A 27,706-nucleotide genomic window follows, 5' to 3' on the forward strand; every position below is an offset into this window, starting at 1 on the left:
TCCCTAGACCCCGCGACCCCCCTGCGTGGGCGGCGCGGGTGGGGTACATCCGGTCTAATGGCGTCGAGGGCCAAGCACTGTTGTCACATTTTGTCCTACAGTGTTTCAATATTTCACTTTGTTTATGTCACGCGAATCACACGGGGCGAAGACGAGGACGAGGGCCGGACGCGCGAATTATCCTAAACGAAGGTGAGAGCGAGGGGATTTTCGTGCGGGCGACGCGTATCAAAACGCCGCTGAGATTTTCCGACTGGTCCGGGTGCAGTGACCTTGGTCCCGCTGTCAGACCCAAGGTACGCACACGCGCCAGATTTAAACCTTGATCGACGTCCCCCCTCGATCAGGTGTCCCTTTAAACTGCATCTCTCGCATTTTTTTCTCAGAGTGGATGAACACGATCCTTTCATCCGGATAAAACACAGCTCTTTGATATTTAAAATATTTTATTAGCTGTCAAAAAGTAGAATCCATTTTCAACGTAACTTTAAAAGTAGTAGATATTTTTTCTTCATTTCTTTAACCATAGAACAATAAAAAATATATCATTTTCCAGGAATAATACTTTTCTCACATTTTTATAATAAAACTCTCAACACTAATATACAGCTAGTAAAATATTTTAAGTGTTAATGTAGGATTTTTTATTAATTTAGGCAAATTTAAACTTGTTATTATCATAAAATGCATAAATTAAATTGCTTGACATTAAAAAAAAGTCACTCCTTTATTAGTCATGAAGCTTATATTAGTGTTATAATTAGAATGTTCAATGTAATTTAAATTTGCTGCTTAATCTTGATATTATTTTATTATTTAATATTAGTATTGAAAGTTTTATTATAAAAATGTGAGAAAAGTATTATTCCTGGAAAAATGATATATTTTTTATTGTTCTATGGTTAAAGAAATGAAAAAAAAATGTCTACTACTTTTAAAGTTATGTTGAAAATGGATTCTACTCTTTGACAGCTAATAAAATATTTTAAATATCAATGCAAAACTTTTCATTAATTTAGACAAACTTAAATTTGCTTTTATTATTATATGAAATGCATAATTATAAATTAAATCATTGTTAGACATTAAAAAAAAAGATAGAAAGGTCATTGAATCTTTAATAATTGAATCTTATCATATAAACTATATTTTATTTATTTTAATTACAGAAAGAGAGTTTGAGCACAAATGAATTTTTTTATTAATAAATGATTTGATGAAATTAATAATTTCTTTAAAAGTACAGAATCCTTTCGTTTGGAAGTAAAAAGGACAGAACTTATTATTTCATTAGTCATGAAGTTTGTAATAAGAATGTTCAATGTTAATAAAAAATTTACTGCTTAATCTTGATATTATTTCATTATTTCATATTAATATTGAGAGTTTTATTATAAAAATGTGAGAAAAGTATTGCGTTCCTGGAAAAATGATATATTTTTTTATTGTTCTATGATTAATGAAATTAATGAAAAGTACCTGCTACTTTTAAAATTATGTTGAAAATGGATTCCTAACTTTTTAACAGCTAATAAAATAATTTAAGCATCTAAATTAATGCAGGACTTTTCATTAATTTAGACACACTTAAACTTGCTATTATTATATCAAATTCATAAATTATAAATTAAATCATTGCTTGACATTAAAAAAAAGATAGGAGTCATTGAATCTCTAATAATTGAATCTTTTCATATAAACTATATTTTATTTATTTCAATTAGAGAAACAGAATTTAAGCACAAATGAATTATTTCATTAATAAATAATATTTCTTTAAGGTACAAAAAACTGACTTCTATAAATCGGTAGAAGATTTTGCAAAAGACAACACTTGGACGTTGTCCAGGGATACACTCAATTATGGAAGTCACAACAGAGGATGCACAGGCTGTGCTCTTGGAGGGAATGGAAGGTGCACAGTACATCGCCATTCAAAGGGCTGACGGAGAAGCTCTAAGTAAAGGAGTACCACTGTTATCCTTGAACGGTGAATTAATCTCGGAGGGTATGGTCGTGGACATGATTAACGCCGGTGTTGGCACAGATTACGGCGCGGGGGCACAATATTACGAATCAGACGACTTGTTGCAACAGGAACTGACAGAGGTTGTAATATGCTACTTAGTGCTTGTACAGTTGCATTTATATCTTGCATGTAGAATATGAATTATGTGATGCAGGATGATCGTAGGCTTGCTGCGGCTCTGGTTGCGGTACAGTTTCATCACCAGAAGCAGCAGCAACTCCACATTCAGTCCCAACACGAGGATCCAACTCTTCCAGACGTTTCTCATCTAGAAACTCTAGCGCCTGTGAATTCGTACTCGATTCAAACAGTGCCGGAACCGAATACCACCTCTCCTGTATATCCACCTTTGCAACCCTTTAAAAGAATAACGCAAAACGTAAAGCAAGAGTTCATCAATGTTAAGAGCGAATATGACGTTGAGGTTTCCACAGAGAGCAGCGAAGATGCCACATCGGCGTCCGGACCTAAGAAAACTTTGCCACATAAGAAGAGAATACCTCGTAAGCTGAAGCAGCAACAGACCAAGAAGAACGCGTCGCGGAAGGACAATAGCAAATCGGGTCAAGAAAATACGACAGTTGAACTGGCTAGTGAAATCCAAGTTAATGTCTTCAAATGTGAATTGTGTAGTTCTAAGTTTAACAGTCAGCTGAAGTTCTTTGAACACTTAAAGGTATATTTCATTTACATTGAAATTATAAAGTAACCGATTTGATTCTTATATACAGGGTGTTTCAGACCACACGTACCATCCATTTAAAAAGTAAAAACATTTGATTATCGAATGGTGATATTTTCAACTTCTGGTTTCGACCGGAAATAGGCGATTCAGACCGGAAGTGCATTTTTTAAAATGGAACCCCCTATTTTTCATTGCATATTCTTCTAGCTTACCTCGAGAGATTTCCAAAACACTAATGAATTATTTTTCTATGAAGTACTTTTCGAATTATGAGGCTTGAAATCATTTTTTAATTTTACATAAATCATAAAACATCTTGTAAAATATTCATTTTTCGATTATCTTATCTTAACACTTTTATGTACAAAATAATGAGAAGAATCAATTGGTGTAAAGAAAACATACAGTTGTTTTTAAGAAAAAATATGTAATTTGCAATTAACAATTCCATATTTTTTCTTAAAAACAACTGTATATTTTCTTTACACCAATTGATTCCTCTCATTATTTTGTACATAAAAGTATCAATGTAAGATAATTGAAAAATGAATATTTTACAAGATATTTTATGGTTTATGTAAAATTAAGAAATGATTTCAAGCCTCATAATTCGAAAAGTACTTCATGAAAAAATAATTTATTATAGTGTTTTGGAAAGCTCTCGAGGTAAGTTACAAGAATATGCAATGAAAGATAGGAGGTTCCATTAAAAAAAAATGCACTTCCGATCTGAATCGCCTATTTCTGGCCAGAAGTTGAAAATATCACTCTTCGATAGAGCGCACCAGATTTATAAAGAAAATGTTTTTATTTTTTTTTAATAACTACTTCTCTAGTTTTTAAATGAGTGGTATGGATCGTCTGAAACACCCTGTACAATTCAAGTATATATATGTAAATTTTATACATATAAAATTTACATACATATAAATATTTACAAAAAACAAAGATTAAATTTAATTTATAGGTACATTATGAACCGGTAAAACAGGAGACACGAATAGCTCAAGCGACGAATACCAATATCACAATATCAGTGCCAGAAACAGTACATAGTTTAGAAAATACTGTAATCGAAGAATTCAGCGAACCCGAAGACCTTATGGAAGGTATTCGAGGTGTAGGTAAGAGATAATGCTTTTTCAATGTTAATATTTTAAAAATTTTGGTATAAAAATTATTTACAGACAAATTTTTCCCTTTTTATTCTCAGTGGAAGAAACTGGTGCTCATATCGATGATGATACAGACTCTCCGCTGCCCATTGCAAACAACGAATCATCATTGTGGACCATTACCGATGCCCCAGAAGTACAACAGAGGGACCAACAACAATTAAAACCATCGGTCGTTAACGAGAATAAAACTTCCGACGAGAAGGCAAAGACTGACATTCCACAGACAGCTAAGAAAAAGAAATCACCAAAAACGCGAAAGTCAAGTTAGTATCAAATTTTTTTTCAAAAAATTCCTCGGTGCTGAAAGAAAGGTTTAAATGATATATTCTCTCGTAGGTGACGATTTAACGTGTCGTGAATGCAACCGTTCATTCCATCATAAAAATAGCTTAGTCTATCACATGCGATCTCACAGTGGAGACCGACCGCACCAGTGCGAGGTTTGCAGCAAGCGATTTTTCGCTGCTAGCGCGTTAAAAGTAAGTATCGATGTCACCAGCGAACAGGATTGGCAAAAAACTTTTTTTTTATACAAAAAACATTGTTCTTTTAGAACAATATTTTTTGTTTTATTTGTGTTTTTAAATAAAGTGAAAAAAACATGTTTTAAACGAGCAAAAAACACTTAATAGCTTTGATCTGTGTAAATATTTAAATTTTTTGCTAGCGTTAAACTGTAAATAACGTTGCCAAAATTGACAACGCTATTAAAAATATAAATAATAAAATAAAAATGATAAAGATGGATATTATTTTAGCAGAATATTTATTTTTGGATATTAAATAACAATCAATACAATAAAGATTACTTAGAAGATATTGACTGACTTTACATTTTACATTTTAGCATTTTAAATTAATAGTACATAACTCATAGCAGGTCAGTAGTTCTAAAAAAAAGTTTTAGTTAATAATATTTAATATATATAATACTTTGGTTCCTTTCCTATTCTTATTAAGTAACCTCGTGCTTAACTTTCAACATAAATTATAAATAAAAGAAAAATAAAAAAACCTCAATTCTTCTTTTTAAAAGAAGAATTGAGGTTTTTTTATTTTTTTTTAGAACTACTGACATGCTGAGTTATGTACTATTAATTTAAAATGCTAAAATGTAAAATGTAAAGTCAGTCAATATCTTCTAAGTAATCTTTATTGTATTGTTATTTAATATCCAAAAATAAATATTCTGCTAAAATAACACCCATCTTATCATTTTTATTTTATTATTTATATTTTTATATCTATATGTTACATAAATATAGATAAAAAACTAAAAACACTAAAACAAAAACTTTTTTGCAACATACACATCTATTAGTTTTTGTTTGTTTTTGATTTTTTTACAATTTCTTTTCCAAATAATCATTTTATTTGCGATATTTTAAACAGTTCTAAACAATAGTTTAAGACAGTTCAAAACAAAAATGTTTAAAACATTTGGACATTATTTTAAACAAGTTTTAATCAAACAGTTTTAAACACATTGTTTAAAACATGCCAACCCTGCTAGCGAAGCGTATCAATTTGCATGATAATAATATAATATAACTTCTTTTATCAACCATCAGGTTCATTTGAGACTTCATAGCGGCGACAAACCGTACAAATGCGAGGTGTGCGGCCGACATTTTCGACAATGGGGCGACCTGAAGTATCACTCGACGAGCATTCACTCGGAGCAGAAGCAATATCAGTGCGAATACTGCGCCAAAGAGTTTGCCCGAAAATACTCACTGATCGTACACAGACGTATCCACACCGGAGAGAAGAATTATCGCTGCGAGTACTGCAGCAAAACGTTCCGGGCGAGCAGTTACTTACAAAATCATCGTCGTATACACACGGGTGAGAAGCCACATCCGTGCACGGTCTGCGGGAAACCGTTCAGAGTGCGAAGCGACATGAAGAGGCACATGCACACGCACTCTCGAGCAAAGACAAATGAGAAACAGCAGTCGCTGAACAGGATCCTAACCGGGAAGAACGTGGAGGACATGGAGGGCGATAAAATACAGGCGAAAACGATTCAGGATCTTGTGAGAGACCTGAAATTGGAGGTTGAGGCATCAGGCAACGCTATCGTCCCACCAGACGATAATCCGGAGAGCATTTTGCCTCACACTGGCGGACAAAATCTGGAGTACACTATAACGTCGACGGCAGATACTATAATCGCGGACAGGGATCCCCTGGAAGCCGTTGCGCGAACGACTGATAACATGTGGGTAGAAGGAAATTTTTGTCTCTAAATTGCTTCAGTTTTTTAAATGTAGGAAAAATGTTTAATTATGTTTCTGTATTTTTGCAGACAATACTTTTTTGAACCGATATAATGTTGGACTATTTGACGGAACGAAAATATGTGTCGTATGTTGTGCGACAAGTTGGATCACTTATATTGGCGGAATATTGGCGCTCAATCGGTCTGTAAAATATTGCATCTTTATCGCGGGCTCTTGAGCAGATTGTCCGGAAATATATTAATAACAGCTATAATTCCATTTTATAATAAAAATTCTGTTATGCATAACTTTATAAATCTTTTAAAGATTTTCACTTCCGGACAATCTAATGTAAATTCAACGACTGACGAGTGAATTACATTAATGCACTGCCTATAAACAATTGTAACATATGTTCCAATATTTCTCGAATGGAGTAAATAACTTATGTAAAAATATATAGGTCGTTACCGTTTCACACAAATGAAAATCGGAAAAACGCAGTTCTATCAAACAATATCACACACACAGATACATATGTAATAATCAACACTAATCACGCAATTGTACATTTTTAAGTCTAGACAATTTAGTGGTTTATATATTGTGAATCATCGTTAAAAAAATATATTTTTTACTTGAATATGTTTATAGAAATATATTGGTCCACTTCTTTTGCGACTTCTGATACGTTTAAATAGCCGCAGGTATTAGTGTGGACCCGCTCGCATCGGTTTTACCGATGAACATTTGCAAGATAGTGGCTAGATCCCTGGATTCAAGAGCATTTTGAAGCTTCGCCATGGCTTCTTTGCTACTAATCCTATTTTATATAAACAGCATTATTATAATTAGGTAATAATCCTTGCATAAAAAGTCATCTATCATTTATCATCACCTTCGAGATCGTTTCGCTCGTTCCCAGTCTACGTATAAGTCAGTAATGATCGCGTGCAATCTGTTCAGAATCTCGGTATCCTTAATCATAAGCGATCTGATCTCCGTTTCCTTCTCCAACAATTCTTGATACTCGGAACATAAATTTTCCTTCGGATTGAACTTGAGCTCCCATTCCTCGAGAGCGTCCAGAACTTTTATCTTCTGTATTAAATCGTAGGCCGCATTCAGTCGCGGAAGAATCAATTCTAGGACTCTAGATATACTTCCTTCTGCTACTTCTGTAAGAAAATTTATGTTCAGTTTATTCAGTTCAATTTTGAAGAGAAATATTATAACCGATAATTACCGCAGAATACATCTAGCTTTATCTTTCGTTTCGTCGCTTCCTTCGTCAATATATCTCTAAGAATTATGATACTGGATATATTCTCGCCGAGAAAAAGCGCGCTTCCTTTTCTGCAATTTATTGTGAGATGGATGACGAATGCTAATTTATAATTTTACGTTATAAATGTTGATTATTATCATGTAACTAACTTATATTTGCATTTGAGGACCGTCCCGATGAAGGATGAGATGTACACTAAGACAGCTTCGCCCTCGTGAATGTGAGGTCTTTCAGGCACATCTGGTAATATCAGCGAAAGCCACGCATGCATCTGAAAGGAAGATTTAAGAAGAATATAAAAAAATCACTTTTTTCACGACAAAATGAAAAATCGTACCTCGGCAATCGTGAAATTGCCGTTTAATTTCAATTCGTTAAACGGACCACTGGATTGCGTGGTGTCATCGTCCTCGTGTTGCCTGACGTGCAGAGACAAGGCGTAAATAGGAATCAAGATTTTACGGCAGCGCTTCGGTTGTACCTGAAGATTATCAAAGATATTAACAACATAAACAGACTCAAGATTCGGAAAACAATGTGTAAAATATACCTGGGATGTTACGTAAATCTGCAAGGTACCCGGTTGACCTTCAATTGATCTCAATCGCATTTCCAAACGATTTGTATTAATCTATTGACAAATTATTTAAAAATTGATTGCAGATAAAAATATTAAATCTTTAAAATTTTATAATTCCAAAAAAATTGCGTGTAAATGTACGATATATTACTTGGCATCGATAAGTAGCAAGGACAAAATTGCTCTCTGTAGGATTGCAAGCGGACAGACTGACTACTGCGCTATTGTTCTCCGTCTCCAACAGGTCGATAGGTGTGTCTGATTGTATGAGAATATTGTCGATCGACGCATCCAACTCTACAGAGAGGGAATACGACGCGTCCTCCTTATGCAACATCATCCTAATCAATTTGAATTCTAATTTTAATCTCAATTAATCAGGTTTATATTTCAATAGTAAGAGAAAGCGAGAGAGAGAAAGAGAGAAGAATAATTTGCCACGAGTTTTACTTATGATTCAGTGCCAATATCAAGGGTGCTAGAGGATCCGACATGAAATTGGACGACTCTTTCTCCTCATTCAATTTCTCCTGCAGTTGTTGTATCTCCAGTTTTAATCTGGCCAATCCAACATCGCTCTGTCCTGCTTCTAGTAAGCCAGGCGGACTGGTAGTCAATCCGAATACTCGGCCTGAGTAAGTCGTTACGAGAACTTCAGCATAATTGGCGATGCCAATTATACCACCCACGACTGTACTAATACTTTCGCCTGCATTCTGTAATATATCACCACTAAATTAATCTATTTCTTCAATTCAATGAAAATTTAGATCCTGATGGCTTACATAGTGATAGCGTAGAATGGACGTTACATCTTCATCGGGAAAAGTGTACACCTCGACAGTTCCGTCTTGTCGACCCACGAGGATGTCTATGTCGTCCTGCAACTGATGAGTATCCATCGAAGTGATTCCCGAGCCTGTCGAAGTCAACAGCCAGGTGATTCGGAGAGTTTTATTACCTTGAAGAATCAGCAGTCCGATTCTACCATCCGCGGTGCCAACCAACACGCGATCCTTCGAGTATACCTCTCCTTCTCTGAAAAAAAGTAGCATATAATAGTTAATCTGAAATAATCTTTGAATTTAAAATATTGTATGCGATCCAAACATCAATGAGACAATTACCTATATACAGAGAGTACCGTGGGAGCACTCGGCAATCTCAGGACTGTCGGACTTCTTGTGCCATGCAAGACGCGTACCTGGAGAGCAGAGAAAAAAAAGAATTCATGTGTATAATAATTTATATAATTAGTTATTAAAATAATTAGTCATTAATTTCTAGTTATATATAATAATTAGTTATTAAATTAGTTAATTTATATAATTAATTTATATAATTATTGTCTTTCTCTTAATTAACATCTAGAACAAACTATTTTCCAGCTGATACGTCTGATATCGTCGAATATTACCGCGCAGTCTGCACAAGCGAGGATAGCGTACACCACATTGCCGTCTCCGGGTAAAAGCACGACGTCGTGCAAAGTTTCCCCGGCCAGGTAGGAGTCGGCGTCCTTACAATCCCTGTACCTGTGATAGAGATCGCGCGCGCACGCAGCGAGATCAGGACCGAGGACATATCTAGATGGAGCAAATCCACGATGATAATTAATGAGATATTATTGAGGGTCGCGAAGAGAGAAACAGAGTGAGCTTACAAGGCAGAAATTGGATCTATAAGACTGGTATCGAACTCCAAGAATAGCTTGCCCTTTCTCGTAAATCCCTTCACAGAGCTATCATATGCTAAGAAAATCTTGTCCCTCGACAGACCTACCGAGCCACCAAGAACCATTTTATGGATTTTTGGACCGGGCAAAGATTTAAATGACAATTGCAGTTCACCTCTTTTCATGCCTGTAACAAAATAATTTTGTATTTTTTTTTTGCATATTCAAATATTTTTTAATACTCTCAAGAAAAATAGTTTATTATAATTTTAATAATTTATTTTATAATATATTGATATAATAATATTTATTATAATATAAAATATTATACAATCTAATCACAAATTTGAAATTTTCTTCGAAAAAAAAGTACAAAATTCTTTTAATTATTTTTCAATTATTCTTGTTATTTTTCTTATATGAGAGGACAGAGAAAGATTTTCTTTTCTAGCTATATTGATATTAAAATATTTTTTGATTATTATAAAATGATTTTTTGATTATTATAAAATGATTTTTTTGAAATTAGTTTTTTTAATAAAACACGTAAAATAGATACCGTAAATGTGCAATATGCCATCGTGATCTGCAACGGCGAATTTTTGCGGCTGTTTCGTTGCTTCATTAGGCGGAAATATGATAGTTGTGCCACGTGAGGTAACACCTACCGTGGTGTAATCTATTCTTGAGAGCGCCAATGTCATCGTTGTTATTAATTAACTTTAATCTTGAACTGCTTATCGAGCAGATTCGATCAGATTGTCATTACCTCGTTAATTAAATTAAGAGAAAATAATTGTTAAATTGAGAGAAATTAATAGTTTAATTCATCGATTTTACAGACTCTCTTAACGCAAAGTGGTGATAAGAATGTAAAGACGGCGATAGAAATATGTCGCCGCGACGATCGATTTAACCATAGCAACCTATGGCATAACAAATCTGATTTTCGAAATTAGAAATCGTAATAAAAAATTGAAATGTCCACTGGTAAATAGAAGAAAAAATAAATCTCTGCCAAAAAATTTTTTTCGATGTTAAAAAATCACCATTTGATATGTGTTCATGCTACATTTATAATTGTGAATAGAGAATTTATGAGATAAATACGCATGTTTAATAAATTTTATTTTAATATGATGTAGAAATTATCTACAAAAAATTTAATTATTTTCTATTGTATTTTATTATTTTATCATTTTATTATTTTTTTTTTTTTATTTTATATTCTATCTGTTATGTTATCTATTATATTTTATTATTTATTTTATATTCTATTTACTACATTATCTATTATATATTTTATAATTTTATAATTTATTATTTATTTTATTATATTTTATATTATTCATTTTATTTGTCTTATTATTTTTTATTATTCTCTTAGAACAAAAATATTACGCATATCAAGTAATGAAATCAGGAGAAGAAATAATAAATATTTCTCTGTTCTAATTGATCATGAGTAATAGATAAAAATACATCCAAAAGATTTTTGGAAAAAACTTTCTAGAGAATCGCTTTTTGAATGTTTTTGTGATTTATGGCTTTATATGGCTTTGACCCAATTATATTAATTTAAAAATTGATGGCTATTTCGAATTATAAATAATTTTCGCAACTATATATTTACAAGTTATATACATTCTAATATAATTATATTTAATATTTTATGATGAAAAATAATGTATAACAAATAAATATATAAAGTCGATAAATGTATAAATATATATGTATATAACGCGATAAGTTTAAGTTAAGTAACTTTTATCTTCTCTTATTTTTTATATTGTAAGAAAAATAACTTAGAGTAACGTAACAGTCTGTATTTATTTTTATATAGAATGTAAAAAGACAAATGATATTCTTTTATATTATTTATTTAGATATTTTATATATGTGTGTATATATATATATATATATATATATATATATATATATATTATTAGTTCAATAAATAATATATACAAAAAAAAATTGCAAAAGAATAGCTGATTTGAATTAAAAATTGTAAGAAATCAAAATCATTAAGGCGCATTTTCATGACGCTCGGTATTGATTTTTACATTAAAAAATATCACATGACATAAAAATAAAGCCAATTCATTTTTAGTGTCTTTTGGCAATGAAAATGAGCGCTAAGCATCCCATGAATTTGTACCTTTATATAAAAGTGTACATTTTTTTGCATCAGTGCAAGAAATTTAGTTAAAAAGAACAGATCTATTATTATTAATTAATTAATTATTTATTATTCCTCACTATTGTAATCGACTCTCAGCTGTACTTTTATTTGAAATATATATATATATATATATATATATATATATATATATATATGTTAAACTTTGAAAACGATGAAAGGACGAAAGAGATTAAATACACAAGGTGTATCTAGATATTTAAAAGAATTTATAAAAATTTATGAGAATAATAATAATATTAGATAAGAAATTACGAGAATAACAATATTGAGTTAAAGGATGATAATGAACAGAGATTAAATAAATAATAAATTATTACATAAAATACAATTAAAAAAATCTCAAATTATTACATAATAATTTCATAAAGGGATTATATAAAACGGGTGCAGGTGCAGGTGTAGTTCGCCTCTCGCGCCATCTGCTGTCGCGCCGTCAAACTAATCGCGGATCGAACGGTTCTTCAAAAGAGCCGTTTCGCCGCTCTAGATACATATATATATACATATACATGTAGCTACCTTTTTGTTTGCGTTTCCTCTTGACAGTTAGGGCCATGTACTACATTTGAAAATTCGAAGTAACAGATTTTAATGGCCGCTGGAAGGTCGTGAGGGAGCGAGTTGTCGTGAAACCAGCGGCTTCGAGCTCGCGTTTCGTGTGTGTCTCGTCTCAAAGGGCGGCTCGGCCGCCTCTTCGAGTAATCCCGCCGATCGTGTCGGACTTGGATTCATGCTCGTTGTCGTCTTGCTAGGTAAGCCCTTGCTAGGACGCCGAGAAGCCGCTCTTCGGATCGCGATATTGACGTTGAACCGCGCGTCGAGCCTCTTCCCGGATCCCTCGCATCGAATAAAAGTCTTTTAATTATTATTTTTCCCTTTGTACGAATTATACTTGTAAATCAAAAATTCTTAAGGAAGGAGAGGAGGCAACTGTTGCAGTTTCAACATCGTTGCACTTGCGTTTCCATTTTTAGCTATTTTGAGAATTGTTTGCGAAAAGTCGCTATTGAAATGGGAAAAATCTTTTATTGAGATTTTGTTGGAAGGTCTAGTTTAATTTAAAATATATTTTTTTTGTCGAACATTTTTTTTTATTCACTGGGTAGATCAAGTCAAATGACCCATATTTATTAAGGTAAAATCGTGTGCTTTGGATTACATATTTATTTTGATTTGCTTTGAATATAAAAATTAAATGTACTTTAATTGTCTATTATTAAGTGTGCTTTTTATATTTTAATTTGACCTTATTTTGTGATGAAAGGATGATGAAAGGATATTTCAAGTGAGTCATTTTTTTAGGCAAGTTAATCAATCATGGAACAAGACACTGAGTATGTGAAATTGCCTTTGGAGGAACGCTGTACACACAAAGTATATAACATAATTGTATTTTATCTTAAAATATTTATGGCATTTGTCACTTTTTGAAATTTAAACTAGTTGTCTTTTTATCAATAAGTCTGTGATTATAATAAATTAAATATTGTCTATGATAAATTAAATATTGCAAAACCATGAGATATCACTGATTTTTAACGAAAGGAACTAATTGTTCAATTTATATAAATATATTTATTAAGCGAGCTATTATTTCCAAAAAGTGACATTATATTGTGCATCAGGAATAATTGTATTAAATATATAGAATAGATTATATAAAATCAAATAAATCTATATTAAATATTAAATTAAATAATATTAATAATACCATAGTCTTGGCGAGCACGTTTGCACGGATACGAGGAATGCGTGAAGACATTCCAGTGCATGGACGATGAAAAGTCCCCAGAGTGGAACAAGTATGTGGGCCTCATCAAGAAGTTCGTGTTGGATAGCAACGCGGCCGCGCAGGAGAAGGGCTTGGAAGCGACCCTGGCCTTCGTAGAAAACGCTGCAGTAGCTGGAAAGATAGTGGCCGAGATAATGAACGGCATCGTGTCCAAGTGCATCGCTGCGCCTAAGGCTAAAACGAAGGACCTGGCCGTACAGATCACATTGATGTACATCGAGATCGAGAAGTATGAGGCGGTACAGGAGGAGCTGCTGAAAGGCACTGATGCGAAGAATCCAAAAATTGTCTCTGCGTGCATCGCTACCGTGACACTGGCGCTCAAGGAATTTGGGCCAAAAGTGATCAATCTGAAGCCATTAATGAAAAAGATTGGAAACTTCCTCGAAGATAGGGACAAGACGGTGCGAGAGGAGGGCAAGGCTATGGTGGTAGAGATGTATCGGTGGGTGGGCGATCGTTTGAAGCAGCAGCTGAATACGTTGAAGCCGGTGCACATCACCGAGCTTGAGGCAGAGTTTAACAATCTCGGTGATGAGAAAGTGACGCCCACGCGTTACCTACGTTCCCAGAAGCCGAAGAATATGGGCAACAATGCGGACTTAGCAGCAGGAAGCGATATTAATGGCGAGGATGACAACGAAGACGTAGATGGTGCTTCTATCCCGGATATAGATCCTTACGATTTATTAGCGCCTGTAGACATTCTGTCGAAGCTGCCAAAAGACTTCTACGAGAAGCTCGAGGCAAAGAAATGGCAGGAACGAAAGGAGACTCTGGAAGCGCTGGAAACACTCGTTAAAAATCCAAAACTAGAAAACGGAGATTATGGCGATGTTGTGAGAGTCTTGAAGAAGATTATCTCCAAAGACAGCAACGTAGTGGTGGTCGCACTAGCGGGAAAGTGCCTGGCTGGCCTGGCCACAGGCTTGAAGAAACGATTTCAGCCATACGCTGCTGCCTGTCTGCCCACCGTATTGGAAAAATTCCGTGAGAAGAAGCAGTCGGTGGTGCTCGCGTTGCGGGAACTCGCCGACGCCATCTACGAGAGCATCAGTATCGATCTCATCCTCGAGGACACTCTGGCCGCCCTGGAGAATAAGAATCCGGCTGTGAAGGCTGAGACGGCCGCTTTCCTGGCCCGATGTTTCGCGCGCACCCCACCGGCCAATCTCAATAAAAAGCTGCTTAAATCGTACACCAGCACGTTGCTGAAAACGCTAAACGAGCCGGATCCAACGGTGCGCGATAACTCGGCGGAAGCTCTTGGTACGGCGATGAAATTGATCGGAGAGAAGGCAATGATGCCGTTCCTCACGGACATCGACAATCTGAAGATGACCAAGATCAAGGAGTGCGCCGACAAGGCGGTGATAGTAGTCAAAGTGACGGGCAGCACGAAGCGACAGGAACGACCCAACACCGCTCCGGCTAAGGTGGAGTCGCAGCAAGCGAATAAAGCGAGCAAGGACAATTTGAAGAATGCCAAACCCAAAAGACCCAATACCGCGACCGTGAAGAAGTCGGCCAAGAAACCCGGTGGCGCCTCGTCGCTCACAAATTTGGCATCCACGAAGAAAGCGGTGCAAATGGAAAGAAATTACAGCCCGGAGGAAATTGACGAGATGGCGGCGCAGCTCTTGCCGGTCGAAGTGATCACCGGTCTTGTGGACAGTAACTGGAAAACGCGTCTGGCTGCAGTTACACAGCTATTGGAGACCATCAAGATGATGGATTCGACAGAGGTGCCGGCCCAGGTGATCGTGCGCACTCTCGCAAAGAAGCCTGGATTCAAGGACACGAATTTCCAAGTAAGGATGATATTTTAAAATTTGATTTATAAGGTTTGATATTAATGATAAGATTGGTTTATTAATTTTAGAGTCAACTTTCAGTTTTTATCTTGATTATTGCTAAAAAGTATTAAAAATATTATTAAAAAATATTAAAAATATTAAACAAAAATTAAAAAATATTAAAAAAATATTATTACTGAAAAGTATTGCACACTAATATGTAACTTTATTGATGCAGTTTTAGTTCCTGCTCAGATATGGAGTTTATAAGGAGTTGTATTGTTATTTGTGGATTGGTAGATTCTTCGGATCTACTTGCAAAATCTATTATTTTTATTTTCAGGTATTGAAGTTGCGCGTGGAAATCGTCAAATATCTGGCGGAGAATCATCCCTTTACTGCCACCGTTGCTGAATACTGTCTTATGGATATCACGGAAAAATTAGCGGATGGGAAGAATAGTTTGATCGCTACCGAGACCTTGTTAGCAATCGCTGAAGCTACAAGCTTCGAGTATGTGGCGGATGAAATAGTAGCGTTTGCGTTTAATCAGAAAAACCCGAAAGTGCAGCAGGAGACACTACTATGGCTGTGCCGTGGACTCACAGAGTTTGGTTTGTAATGTTTGGTTAATTTATAAGAGTATAAAGTATACAAAATACTCTGATAATTTTCTTCAATATTGTATAATATGGATAAAGAGAGAGCACATGATTATTATAATGATTAATATTATATTTTCATTTTATTATATTTCTTACTAATCAAAAGTGTCCACATTATACAGGGTGTTTCAGACCACCCGTTCCATCCATTTAAAAACCAGAGAAGTGGTTATTTCAAAAAAGTAAAAACATTTTCTTTAATAAATCGGGTGCGCTGTATCAAATGGTGATATTTTCAACTTCTGGCTCCGGCTGGAAATAGGCGATTCAGATCGGAAGTGCATTTTTTTAAATGGAACCTCCTATCTTTCATTGCATATTCTTGTAGCTTACCTCGAGAGCTTTCCAAAACACTATAATAAATTATTTTTCTATGAAGTACTTTTCGAGTTATGAGGCTTGAAATCATTTCTTAATTTTACATAAACCATAAAATATCTTGTAAAATATTCATTTTTCGATTATCTTACCTTAATACTTTTATGTATAAAATAATGAGAGGAATCAATTGGTGTAAAGAAAACATAGTTGTTTCTAAGAAAAAATATGTAATTTGCAATTAACAATTCCAATAGAGCGCACCCGATTTATAAAGAAAATGTTTTTGCTTTTTTGAAATAACCACTTCTCTAGTTTTTAAATGGATGGTACGGGTGGTGTGAAATACCCTGTATACAATTTTTTAAAAATTATTAAAGTAAAAAATATAAAATAAAATGTATCAAATTTTTATTAAAGTAAAATCTTATAGGTTGTACTTTCAACATCAAGTCCATTATCGAGAATATCAAGAAGGCAGTAGCGGCGACAAATCCCAGCATACGCACCGCTGCAGTTACCCTGTTGGGTACTTTGTATCTTTATATGGGCAGACCACTATTGACGTTCTTTGATAATGAAAAAGCCGCTCTGCGACAGCAGATTGAGCAAGAGTGCGAGAGGCGTAACGGCGAAACGCCGCCGACGCCCATTCGCGGCGCAAAGGCTAGGAAGCTAAACACCGCCACCGCCGAGGATGAGGACGAGGACGCAGAAGAATCATCATCGGAAAAGAGAGTAAGCGGCAGCGAACCAGACCTCAATGAATTGATTCCGCGCGTCGACATCAATGCCCAGATCACCGAAGCATTATTAGCCGAATTGGCCGACAAGAATTGGAAAGTGCGTAACGAGGCGCTGCAGAAGGTGAACGCTCTCCTCAGTGAAGCGAAGTTTATCAAACCGACTATCGGTGATTTACCACAAGGACTGGCTCTGCGTCTCGTGGATAGCAATAGCAAGATTGCGCAAGCAACCTTGGGTTGGTTTTACTTTATTAACTGAATAATATATTTATTTTATTGCATATTAAATGCTTTAATCGGCTAATAATTAAACTAATTATAATTAAAATATTTATTAATCATTGAGATCAATCATTAATAAACAGGCTTTATAAGCTATAATTTCAATCCTGGATTATATATATGTATTAAAGCCTTTTAGGTTCTTAAAATATAATCTAATAAAAAATTTTATTTTTAGTAATTAGAATTTAATCCTGATTTTTAAAAATCTTATCGCTCAATAATCAGTCAATAATTCAATGAGTCAATTTATTATATTTTATCTTTGAATATGCTTTTAGGTATATGTGAGATGTTGGCGACGGCGATTGGACCGCCAGTGAAACAGCACGTTCGCATTCTGTTTCCCGGATTTTTGCAGTGTCTAGGTGATAGCAAAAATTGGATTAGAACGGCCGCGATCTCCTGCATCAACACATGGGGAGATCAATGTGGCTGTAAAGAGTTCTTCGATGGTGAGATTATAGGAGACGCTCTGAAAGTGGGCTCACCGATGCTGCGAGCTGAGCTATGGAACTGGCTGGCGCAGAAATTACCCTTGATACCGGTGAAACAGATTCCCAAGGAGGAACTTCTTGTGTGTCTTCCCTACTTGTATACTAATCTGGAGGACCGTAATTCGGACGTACGAAAGAACGCTCAGGAAGCTGTTCTTGGATTTATGATTCATCTCTCTTACGAGGCTATGGTGAGAAACACCGAAAAACTGAAGGTACATTTAACTGATTAATACTTACATAATTAATAATTTTGTTTATTGATCTAATTGAAACACAAATAGAATATATTTTTAATAACAATAATAAAAATAAATAGAAATAAATAGAATTTACTTATAATAATAATAAATATAAATAATAATAATAATAATAATATATATTTATAATAATAATAATAATAATAATAAATAAAATAATTTTTATAGCCAGGGTCACGGACGGTAGTAATTGCCGCACTGGACAAAGCTCGTCCCAGTTTACCTATAAAGCCTTTGCCCAAGAAAGAACCTTCAGATGACAATATCCAAAAGGGTGGCGCGAAAGGTGCAAAAGTTGCAAAAGTGGTTAAATCGGTAATGAAATCTCGAATATCGATATATAATCTGATAATTAAGCTTATAATTTGAGCATAAATTTGAATATATTTATTATTTATATATCTATTTAATTATTTTAAATTTATTTTTGTTAAATAATTTTTACACAATTTTTTTGTTTTTATGATATATTATTACTATTTATTATTCCAGAAGGGCGCGTCATCGAAACCAGGCAGTGCTCGTAAGAAAGATGACGATGTAGATAATAGTCCTCTGCTGGTGGTCAATAATTTGAAGCATCAACGTGTGATTGATGAGCAAAAGTTGAAAGTGCTTAAATGGAACTTTACTACGCCTAGAGAAGAATTTGTCGAGCTTCTGAAGGATCTTATGACTGCAGCGAATGTCAACAAGACTCTAAGAGCAAACATGTTCCATTCCGATTTCCGATATCATTTAAAGGCTATCGAAGCTCTTACTGAGGTAAATATTTATTTAAATTCATATATTTATATACGAGAGAAAAACAATTTGTAATTTAGTATTCAATATCAATTTTTATTTATATACATAATACAACATAGTATGTAATCTTTTTATATTTTTATAATTAAATTTTATAATTTTTGTGTAATGTACATATATACTTCTAAAAGTATCAATATAAAATTTTGAAAGCTAGTTATAATATTTTACAAGATATTACAACTATTATTCTACATTTTACATCTTATACAACACGATTCTTAATTCTATTTGTATTTTTATCAGGATTTGTCTGGGAATAACAAAGCATTGGTGTCTAATTTGGATCTCATTCTTAAATGGTTGACATTACGATTTTTCGATACTAATCCTTCGGTGCTTTTGAAAGGATTGGATTACTTACAATTGGTCTTTAACAAGTTAATTGAAGATCAATATCACATGCTGGAAACAGAGGCAGCGTCGTTTATTCCCTATCTTATTATCAAAGTATGTTACTATATATAACGTTTTTTCACATTTGTATATATTATTAGATACGCAACATGTAAGTTCATTATATTTGTCATCCATCAACAGATAGGCGATCCAAAGGATGCTGTACGTAATGGCGTGCGAGCTCTATTTAAACAAATGGCTCTAGTATATCCCGTGAGCAAGTTATTCTCATACGTGATGGAGGGTTTGAAATCAAAGAATGCACGACAACGAACAGGTTAAAATTTCAGGTTTTCATTAAGATATTTACAAAATTGATACGTCAGTTAAGAACGTGTTGCGGTTGTCTTGCAGAATGCCTGGATCAATTAGGCTCGCTAATTGAGAATTACGGAGTTTCTGTCTGTCAACCTAGTCCATCTGCGGCGTTGAAGGAAGTCGCGAAGCAGATAGCGGATCGCGACAATTCCGTACGCAATGCCGCGTTAAATTGCATTGTCCAGGCCTATTTCCTACAAGGAGAGCGTGTATTCAAGCTCATCGGCCAGGTATATGCAATTGAATTTAATTAATCAACAATTTAATTTAGAAGGAGAGAAGCATATAAATAAATTATTGTTGTTTTATGTAGATATCAGAGAAAGACAGGTCTCTGCTAGACGAACGGATCAAGAGGGCGGCGAAGAATCGGCCTACAAAGTCCGCGTCCTCTTTGAGACTCTCTACGCCCACGGTCGCGGCTTCCAGTCCGCCGACAGACGATGTGGAAGCGGACTATGAAGAGGAACAGGAAGAAATTCCCGAGTCAATTGAGCCAGTACCAGAGCTGTGAGTGTTTTTTCTTGTACACGATATTACAAAATTACTGCTGATATATTTATTATTTAAAGAGAAGAGAAGAATTCTGTTCTTATTTAGTCGCATGTTTCGCATTTTCCTATATATTTTTTTAATTTTTGCGATTGTTATTCTTTCACTTGTTATACTTCATTTGCAAAGCAAAGTATATCAAAGTCTAATTAAAAAGAATAATTTTAATATTTATCATAAATCTAATATGTTTTAATAGAGAAAAATGATTACATTAACAGAAAATAATGAAAAATTGTTCTAATAATTGCAATACAATATCTGTTAGATTTAATAATATATAAATTTTCAAAAAAGTCTCTATTGTATAGTGTTTAAAAACTTAAATTAATAATTCAAAATCAGAAATTCATTCATTAGAATGAAAGATTTGATAATAAATTTATAATCTTTCATATAAGTTTTCATAAAATAGAAGAAAATAAAAAATACACACTATATAGAGATATTTGAAATCTAGAAATTGTTTAAATACTAATTATCAATAATGTAATGACATATTTATTATTATTATGAAAACAATTATATATTATATACAACACATATGCATCTTTAATATGAATTATTTAAATAATAATGTAAATAATAATTTTATTAAATTATAATTATTTGAAATCAAATTTATATATATATGATTTTTTATTTTAAATCTTACTAAAAAAAATAAAATTGAAAAAACCATCATCTCATCATAGAATTATTCTGCGTTAAACAGTTATTATTATTTTCGTGCAGAATATCATTTTTAAGTTACTCTCATTTGCATGTGCTTCGCTTCTAACATGCCTTTCACAGGACATGTGTTACGAGCACTACTGATAATAATGAGGATGAGCAAGAGCCTCCTGTGGTCGTACAATCTGTATCGTCTTCAAAATTGGAACAAGAAATTATCAACGATTACGCAACTGACGAAAACAATCCAAAAACGTTTGTTACATTTTTTTTTAATCGTTATGCAATTATGTCTGTGTGCGCGACATGCTCTAATAACATGGTATTGGGGAATACTATGAAATTTCATCGTATATTCTGTTTGAATTAATCATTAAAGTATTATTTGTTGATTCATTTTAATTGCACTCTTTATGTTTTATTTTGTTTCTTTTTAATTTTCTCTCTCCTCTTTCCTTTTTTTCTTTCCCTTCAAATGGAATGTGCATCTGTTTTGTTTTAAAACTACAAAATAGAAGAAAATATTAAAAGTAGAAGAAAATGTAGGAAAGTACCTGAAATAAAGGATTAATGTTACACAATATTGCACAATGTGTTGAATTTTAGAAAAATTGTTATTAAACTTTAATTTTTATATGTAGAGAGAGAAGCATATAAAAATAAACTTTATAATACAAACAAAAGTTTTTATATAACAATTATATAAAAACTTTATTTGAGATTCTTGTATACACACACACACACACAGATAGATATATATACATATGATATATTTTAAAACATATTTAAATGTATCTAAATATATATTTAAATACTTTTTATCTCAGAATTCTTTAAAATGTAAAACATTATTAGTAGTGACACTTGTGTATCGGTGGTAATTAGAGATATAGATAGCAGTAAAATAATGAGTATAGTTATACATATTTCCTAGTAATTATAATATTAGAATTGTGATTTTTTTGTATGCATTATTTTCTTCAAATTTCAAATTTTATTGCTCTATTGATATAGAATGTTTTTGTTTTTTTCCAGAAATTCTCCTACTTCGACTCAACTAAAGATTCCCTCAGGTCCGTTTGGACTAGATATGGAATTTCTGCAGAAGATCGAAGGTCCAGTAAAATGTCGTAATCCGATACTTGCAGAACCAAGTTTATCAGATCTGAACGAGCCTCCAGTGAATATGTTGAATCCGCCCAAGATACAGTAAGCTAAAACTTAATGAGAAAATTAGTAGATTAATAGATGTTTATTACAATTCTCTATTATTACATTATTTGTTTATTTAATTAAATAATTTATTATTTTATCATATCTTAATACTTAAACTAGTATAATATAAACTAAGTATAATAGGATATTAATATTGATTAATATTGGTTAATTAATATTGGCTTTGAATATATAACAAATAAAGTAATTAATATTATCTATAAATTATTATATTGCATGATAAAATATATATGTTACAAATTATATATCTAAAAATGTTGAATTGTTTATTAAAAATTAATAATTTTCTATATTAAATTTTTTAGGATGATACCGATTTCACCACCGAAAATGTTAGTATCGAAATCGTCGTCTCACGTTGTATCACCTGCTACTACTAGTAGCAAGGATGATACACTAGAGCGTAACATCTTATCTATGGCCAGTATGGACTTGCCCACTGCGATACAATCTATGAATGCAATTGAAAATGTTTGTATCTACTGTCTTTAATATATATATTTTTAAAAAATTTAGAAATTTTTAGAAAATGTAGTTTTCGCAGCATAATTTTTTCAAAATCTATTTTGCAGAAACATAATCAGAATTGTTAGGCTAATACTTGTGTCTCTTGACCATGAATTGAAAGAAATTAGTCTTATTTATAAGATAAAAAATTTTTAAAAAATTTTAAAGCTTTTTTTCCTAAATTATTATATATAGACATTTGTAATATTTATGTGATTTTATTTCTACATCACAGTTGTTAAAATCTCATCAAGCAGTTAGCTTGCAATGCAAGGAAGATAAATTCATTGGATCGATAAACATGCAACTAAAGTTATTACAGACGTATCCGTTACGTCAGGAAAATGCGGATGTATCGAGAGGTTTCAGAAATACATTCCTTATTATACTCGTGGTAAGTGCTATTGCTTCAAATGTACATTATTTTGTAAATTATGTACTTTAACTAGCGATTGTAATATAATACATTTTAAAAAGTTAAACTCACTGTATGTATATAAAATATTTCATTATAAGATGTTGATAAAAAATTTTAATAAATCAAAAATTTGTTTAATCAAAAAATAAAGTAAACTTATTTTATGCAAGCTTTTAATAAAATTTATAAAATATATTAATAAGATTTTAGAAGCATGTTTGTGAATTAGAGATCTTGATAAACGTAATAACGTGAATAAGCGACGAATAAATTTTAATAAGGTTTTTCCTTCAGTTTTATGATACTGGATTTCTTGGAAAAAATGTACCATTTATTCACTTAAAAGAATTGGTAGATCAAATGATAAGCTTGCTGGCGGAGAATAAACTGGAACATTTAAACCAGTCTAGTGCCTATTACAGGGTGATTAATAACATCATGGTGAAAATTATTGACAATTCCAATCACACTACTATCATATGGTAAGAAAAATTTGAATTTCTAAAACCTTTATCTTAATTTTTTTGTATTCTATTTATTGTGCTCTTTTCCAGTGTATTGATCAAGTTGCTTCATTCTTGCGCCGAATCGAATGTTCCCTTAAAATACGAGGAGCTAGTAATGAAATGTTTATGGAAAATAGTGAAAACCATGTCAAATTGGGCCGCTGATTTGAATTATGATACGATACTTTTGGAAGTACATCATTTCCTTAAGGTAATATGACTTCTTATCTGTAATATTTGATCATTAAGATAAATAAGATTGTAATTCATAAAATAATTATTTGAATAATTTTATTATTATATTATTTTTATTATTAATGTTATTCTTGATATAACTTGTGTTTATAACAAATTCCTAAAGATTGATTATATATATGTATAATTATAATACGTGTAATTATTAATTATAATAATTTTAATTATATTAATTTTATACAGGATTATCCTACTACATGGTGGAAAAAACGAAAGTCCGATACTCCGTTACGGACAGTCAAGACAGTTCTTCACAGTATGACCAGAGTAAAAGGCAGCTCGATACTTAATCACTTGACGTTGATAAACAACACTAACGAATCCGAGTTACATGCTTACTTAATAAGATTAATCGCGGTTAGTTTTGCTTTTTACATGTACATGGCTTTTTATGTTTTATTTTATAAAAAAAAACAGATAACATTGTATTACATTAGTTATATCATTAACGTTGGATTATTTATTACATATAGATATCAGATAATAGATAACGGAAATTAATTAGCAACGTTTGCCTTAAACAGAGCCTTAAACCGGATGAGATTAATGCCACGAAGGTGATGCCCAAATCGAATAATGTAACGAGGACGCAGAAACACCTGTCCAAGTCTACACGTCAACAATTGGCAGAAATATTTAAGAAAATCGGATCAAAAGAGCACATGCAGGAAGTATGTATGCACATATAAAGAGAAATTTCTTTTAGTATAATAATAATTTCTTATAATTTCAAATTCTTAATTTTTTCATGATAACCAAATAATCTCTGTATAGCATAAATTTCAATTGTCAGAATTATAAAATATTAAGGAAAAGCTTGAAAGGAATATATGTGTGGAAGGAAGTACACATTAACTGTTTTAAATTAAGACAATAGAAGCCTAAATTAATATTATTAATATTAATTTTAGATTTCTATTATCTTAATTTAAAATAGTTAATGTGTACTTCTTCCACACATATATTTCCTTTCAAGCTTTTAACAATGTTTTTACAATTCAATATAATATATGTTTTTTAAGCAGTGGGTTTGATTCTTTTCTTTTATAGGGCTTAGTACAACTGTACGATTTCAAACTTCAATACCCTGAAGCTGATGTACAACCATTTCTGGTCAAGTCTCATCAGTTTTTCCAAGATTTCATAGAACAGGGATTAAGAGAGATTGATCAAGCGCGAAAAAGTCAGGACATTCTGTCGCAAGCTAATAATCAATATTCTACAGGTAAGTAAATGTTAGTTAATTTTAAGATTATAAAACAATTGAAAATAAAATAGTTCATTCATTGTTACACTTACCAATTCGATATATAAATAAAAATTTATAAAATAGAGGTGTAATATACATAAAAATATATAAATATATATAAATCTTTATATATATAATATATATATATAATCTTATATATATAATCTTTATATATATAATATATATTATATATTATATATATTTTTATATATTTATATATATATATTTATATAAAGATATATATATATATATATATATATATACCTTTATATATATATTTATATAAAGATATATATATATATGTGTGTGTGTGTGTGTATATAAAGAACAGAATTCTTTTTCAAATCTTTGAGAATCTAACATGGATTAAATAATATAGAAACCACCGAGTCTCTGGCAGCGGTTTCCGACGAGAAAGACATGATGGACCCAATGTACAGGCTTGAGAAACTCCGAGCCCTCGAAGCACAATGTAGAATGACCTCTTCCCAGTCGAATCCACCTTGAACGCTCGTGCATAAAGTATATTAATTAGGTAAGGGACATGATACATATATATACATATATATATATATATATATATATATATATATATATATTTATACATATGCATATGTAAGACGAGAAATATTTGTCTGAAATCTTTATTCGCGTCTCACTCGATTCCACCGTATTTTCCACCGCTGAATTTTTTCAATCGAAGCGAATTGTTTTATGTATAAATGTTTCTCTTTTTTTCGTATGAGACAGTCTGATTACTTACTATAGGTGAATTAATGTCACTCATTCATTAATTTGTCGTTAGCAGATTCGTGCAAACGTAGAAAAAAAACGATAATATAATTGCGCCGTTAGATATATGTGCTACATCGAACATTATATATCGTAATGATCCAGCGTCTTATGTTACGTTTTCCACAAATGTAATGATAATGTTGCGTGCGTGTTAAAGATGTATGTTTCGTCTTTCTTTCTCACCAGTTATGTATAGTTGATAATAATGTTACTATTTACGTAAGATCTCGATTATAATCCGGTGTGTCCGGTGCAAGTACATATATATACATATATATACGAAGTTTGCAAGATTCCGCGAGTGTCATTTCGTATCACGATCAGTCTGATTTTGTTTCATCTCGTTTAATTAAGGATTTGCATTGTGCTCTAAATAAATTCGTTTCTTTTTTTTCTCAAAAAATCAGATTCATGATTATTATGAGTTATTTTTGCGAAACCTTCCATTCTAGTAAAAAGAAAAAAGTTTTCAGACAATATGTCATTAAACATCTTCGAAACTTTATTATTCGGAGACTTTATATTATTCAGATTTATCTGGGAAAAATGCATTAAAACAAAGAAATTTAAAAAAACAGGTTTCGTAAAAGCAACAGTGACATGTCTTATTTGAGACGCAAAACTTTATCATATCCCTCTCAGTATTTATAGAGATAGCATCACTCGATGTAATAAGATGACGTTGAGCCATAAAAAGCTCATAACTAAAAAAAAAACCAAAAGTTAGAAAAATTAGGATCGTCAGTCTTTAGAGATAAAAATATCCAGATTGAATATTTGACTACGAGTTTCATTATCGATATAAGTTTTCTAAAAAAAGTGTCTCGAGTTTTAATAATATCACTTACTTATGAATAAATCTCACAAGTTAACGGAATACATACGTATTTACTGACAATACAATTTTACATGAATTAATCGTCCATTACGAATTAACTTACGATAAATTAAATTATTTATTTTATTTATTTTAATCAAGTTTAACAATACAAATTATCATACAAATATTATACAAATTATATACATTAATTATTATACTACACAAAATAGTCGTAATAATAAAAAGTGCACATACGCATATGAAAATGATTATTAACGTTAAAGATTATTAATGTTAATCCAATCACTTTTCATTGTATTAAATTATCATGATAGATATACTTGTGGCTAAAAAATTTTTAAGTTACAAGACTTTTATGGCTCAACGATGAAAAATGTACCCAGCATTTCTATTATCAATCCCGAAAAGTAAAACAAAAGAGAACGTAGCTAGTAACATAAAAAAAATTAGAATGTGCTTTACTATCTGAATATCTTACGAGTATACGACTCGAAATTGCTATATTTGAAAATTACTGCTTTTTCCGAAGACTTATATTCTGTAGTGTAAATAGAACATGTATATACATGCACTAATAAAAATAATATTCAAAACAAAACTATAAAATGTGTCTCATAACAATAAAAAATTCATGTATGGACACGAACTCTTAAATGGTTTAATTTTTTTCTCATATGCTTTTAATATTCCGTATGAGATCTGTATTATTTTACATATGAAATGTTAGATTTCGAAAATTAACTTTAAGAGGAACATATTTTTATTGATATTTTCAAAACTTTTGCGATTTTCTAAATTACATTATAAATTTGTGGAAACACTAGAAAACTTATACATTACCCTATGATGTTCATAAAGAATAATTTAGTATTTATATCTCTTTATTTTGTAATACTTATTTCAGTATAAGTTGCTGTTTCTTATAA

At 32.1% G+C, this 27,706-nt stretch overlaps 3 protein-coding genes across 8 annotated transcripts; 2 read left to right on the forward strand and 1 right to left on the reverse strand.

Moving 5' to 3' along the window:
* Positions 1 to 33: 33 nt before the first annotated feature.
* LOC105258258 (zinc finger protein 2 homolog) lies at positions 34 to 6,760 on the forward strand. Of its 3 annotated transcripts, none has more exons than XM_011269410.2 (8): positions 34 to 296; positions 1,782 to 2,109; positions 2,163 to 2,705; positions 3,682 to 3,838; positions 3,928 to 4,155; positions 4,229 to 4,371; positions 5,464 to 6,116; positions 6,204 to 6,760. In XM_011269410.2, the coding sequence occupies exons 2-8, from the start codon at positions 1,864 to 1,866 to the stop codon at positions 6,226 to 6,228; spliced, it is 1,995 nt and encodes a 664-aa protein (XP_011267712.1). In that variant the 5' UTR covers positions 34 to 296; positions 1,782 to 1,863; the 3' UTR covers positions 6,229 to 6,760. The 3 variants fall into 3 exon arrangements, with proteins under 3 accessions (XP_011267712.1, XP_011267714.1, XP_011267713.1); XM_011269412.2 differs by having other exon boundaries at positions 2,184 to 2,705; XM_011269411.2 differs by having other exon boundaries at positions 34 to 192.
* On the reverse strand, positions 6,754 to 12,478 carry LOC105258259 (Bardet-Biedl syndrome 7 protein homolog). Of its 2 annotated transcripts, none has more exons than XM_025409443.1 (13): positions 12,386 to 12,478; positions 9,649 to 9,847; positions 9,403 to 9,571; positions 9,113 to 9,189; positions 8,771 to 9,023; positions 8,436 to 8,701; positions 8,137 to 8,326; positions 7,956 to 8,036; positions 7,743 to 7,886; positions 7,555 to 7,676; positions 7,364 to 7,473; positions 7,016 to 7,295; positions 6,754 to 6,940 (listed from the first exon to the last, which is right to left on the reverse strand). In XM_025409443.1, the coding sequence occupies exons 1-13, from the start codon at positions 12,420 to 12,422 to the stop codon at positions 6,811 to 6,813; spliced, it is 2,058 nt and encodes a 685-aa protein (XP_025265228.1). In that variant the 5' UTR covers positions 12,423 to 12,478; the 3' UTR covers positions 6,754 to 6,810. The 2 variants fall into 2 exon arrangements, with proteins under 2 accessions (XP_025265228.1, XP_019885263.1); XM_020029704.2 differs by lacking the exon at positions 12,386 to 12,478 and adding an exon at positions 10,220 to 10,671.
* Positions 12,393 to 26,059, forward strand: LOC105258270 (protein mini spindles). Of its 3 annotated transcripts, none has more exons than XM_025409440.1 (22): positions 12,393 to 12,618; positions 13,169 to 13,240; positions 13,583 to 15,469; positions 15,798 to 16,068; positions 16,871 to 17,419; positions 17,747 to 18,177; positions 18,391 to 18,537; positions 18,715 to 18,987; positions 19,276 to 19,479; positions 19,570 to 19,705; positions 19,783 to 19,976; positions 20,060 to 20,256; positions 21,094 to 21,228; positions 22,009 to 22,182; positions 22,515 to 22,680; positions 22,952 to 23,110; positions 23,429 to 23,616; positions 23,689 to 23,851; positions 24,079 to 24,252; positions 24,420 to 24,566; positions 24,946 to 25,120; positions 25,524 to 26,059. In XM_025409440.1, the coding sequence occupies exons 2-22, from the start codon at positions 13,184 to 13,186 to the stop codon at positions 25,649 to 25,651; spliced, it is 5,955 nt and encodes a 1,984-aa protein (XP_025265225.1). In that variant the 5' UTR covers positions 12,393 to 12,618; positions 13,169 to 13,183; the 3' UTR covers positions 25,652 to 26,059. The 3 variants fall into 3 exon arrangements, with proteins under 3 accessions (XP_025265225.1, XP_025265226.1, XP_025265227.1); XM_025409441.1 differs by having other exon boundaries at positions 18,718 to 18,987; XM_025409442.1 differs by lacking the exon at positions 21,094 to 21,228.
* Positions 26,060 to 27,706: the final 1,647 nt, after the last annotated feature.

The sequence above is a fragment of the Camponotus floridanus genome, unplaced genomic scaffold (genome assembly GCF_003227725.1).
Source record: "Camponotus floridanus strain SB8 unplaced genomic scaffold, Cflo_v7.5 scaffold265, whole genome shotgun sequence".
Classification (NCBI taxonomy): domain Eukaryota; kingdom Metazoa; phylum Arthropoda; class Insecta; order Hymenoptera; family Formicidae; genus Camponotus; species Camponotus floridanus.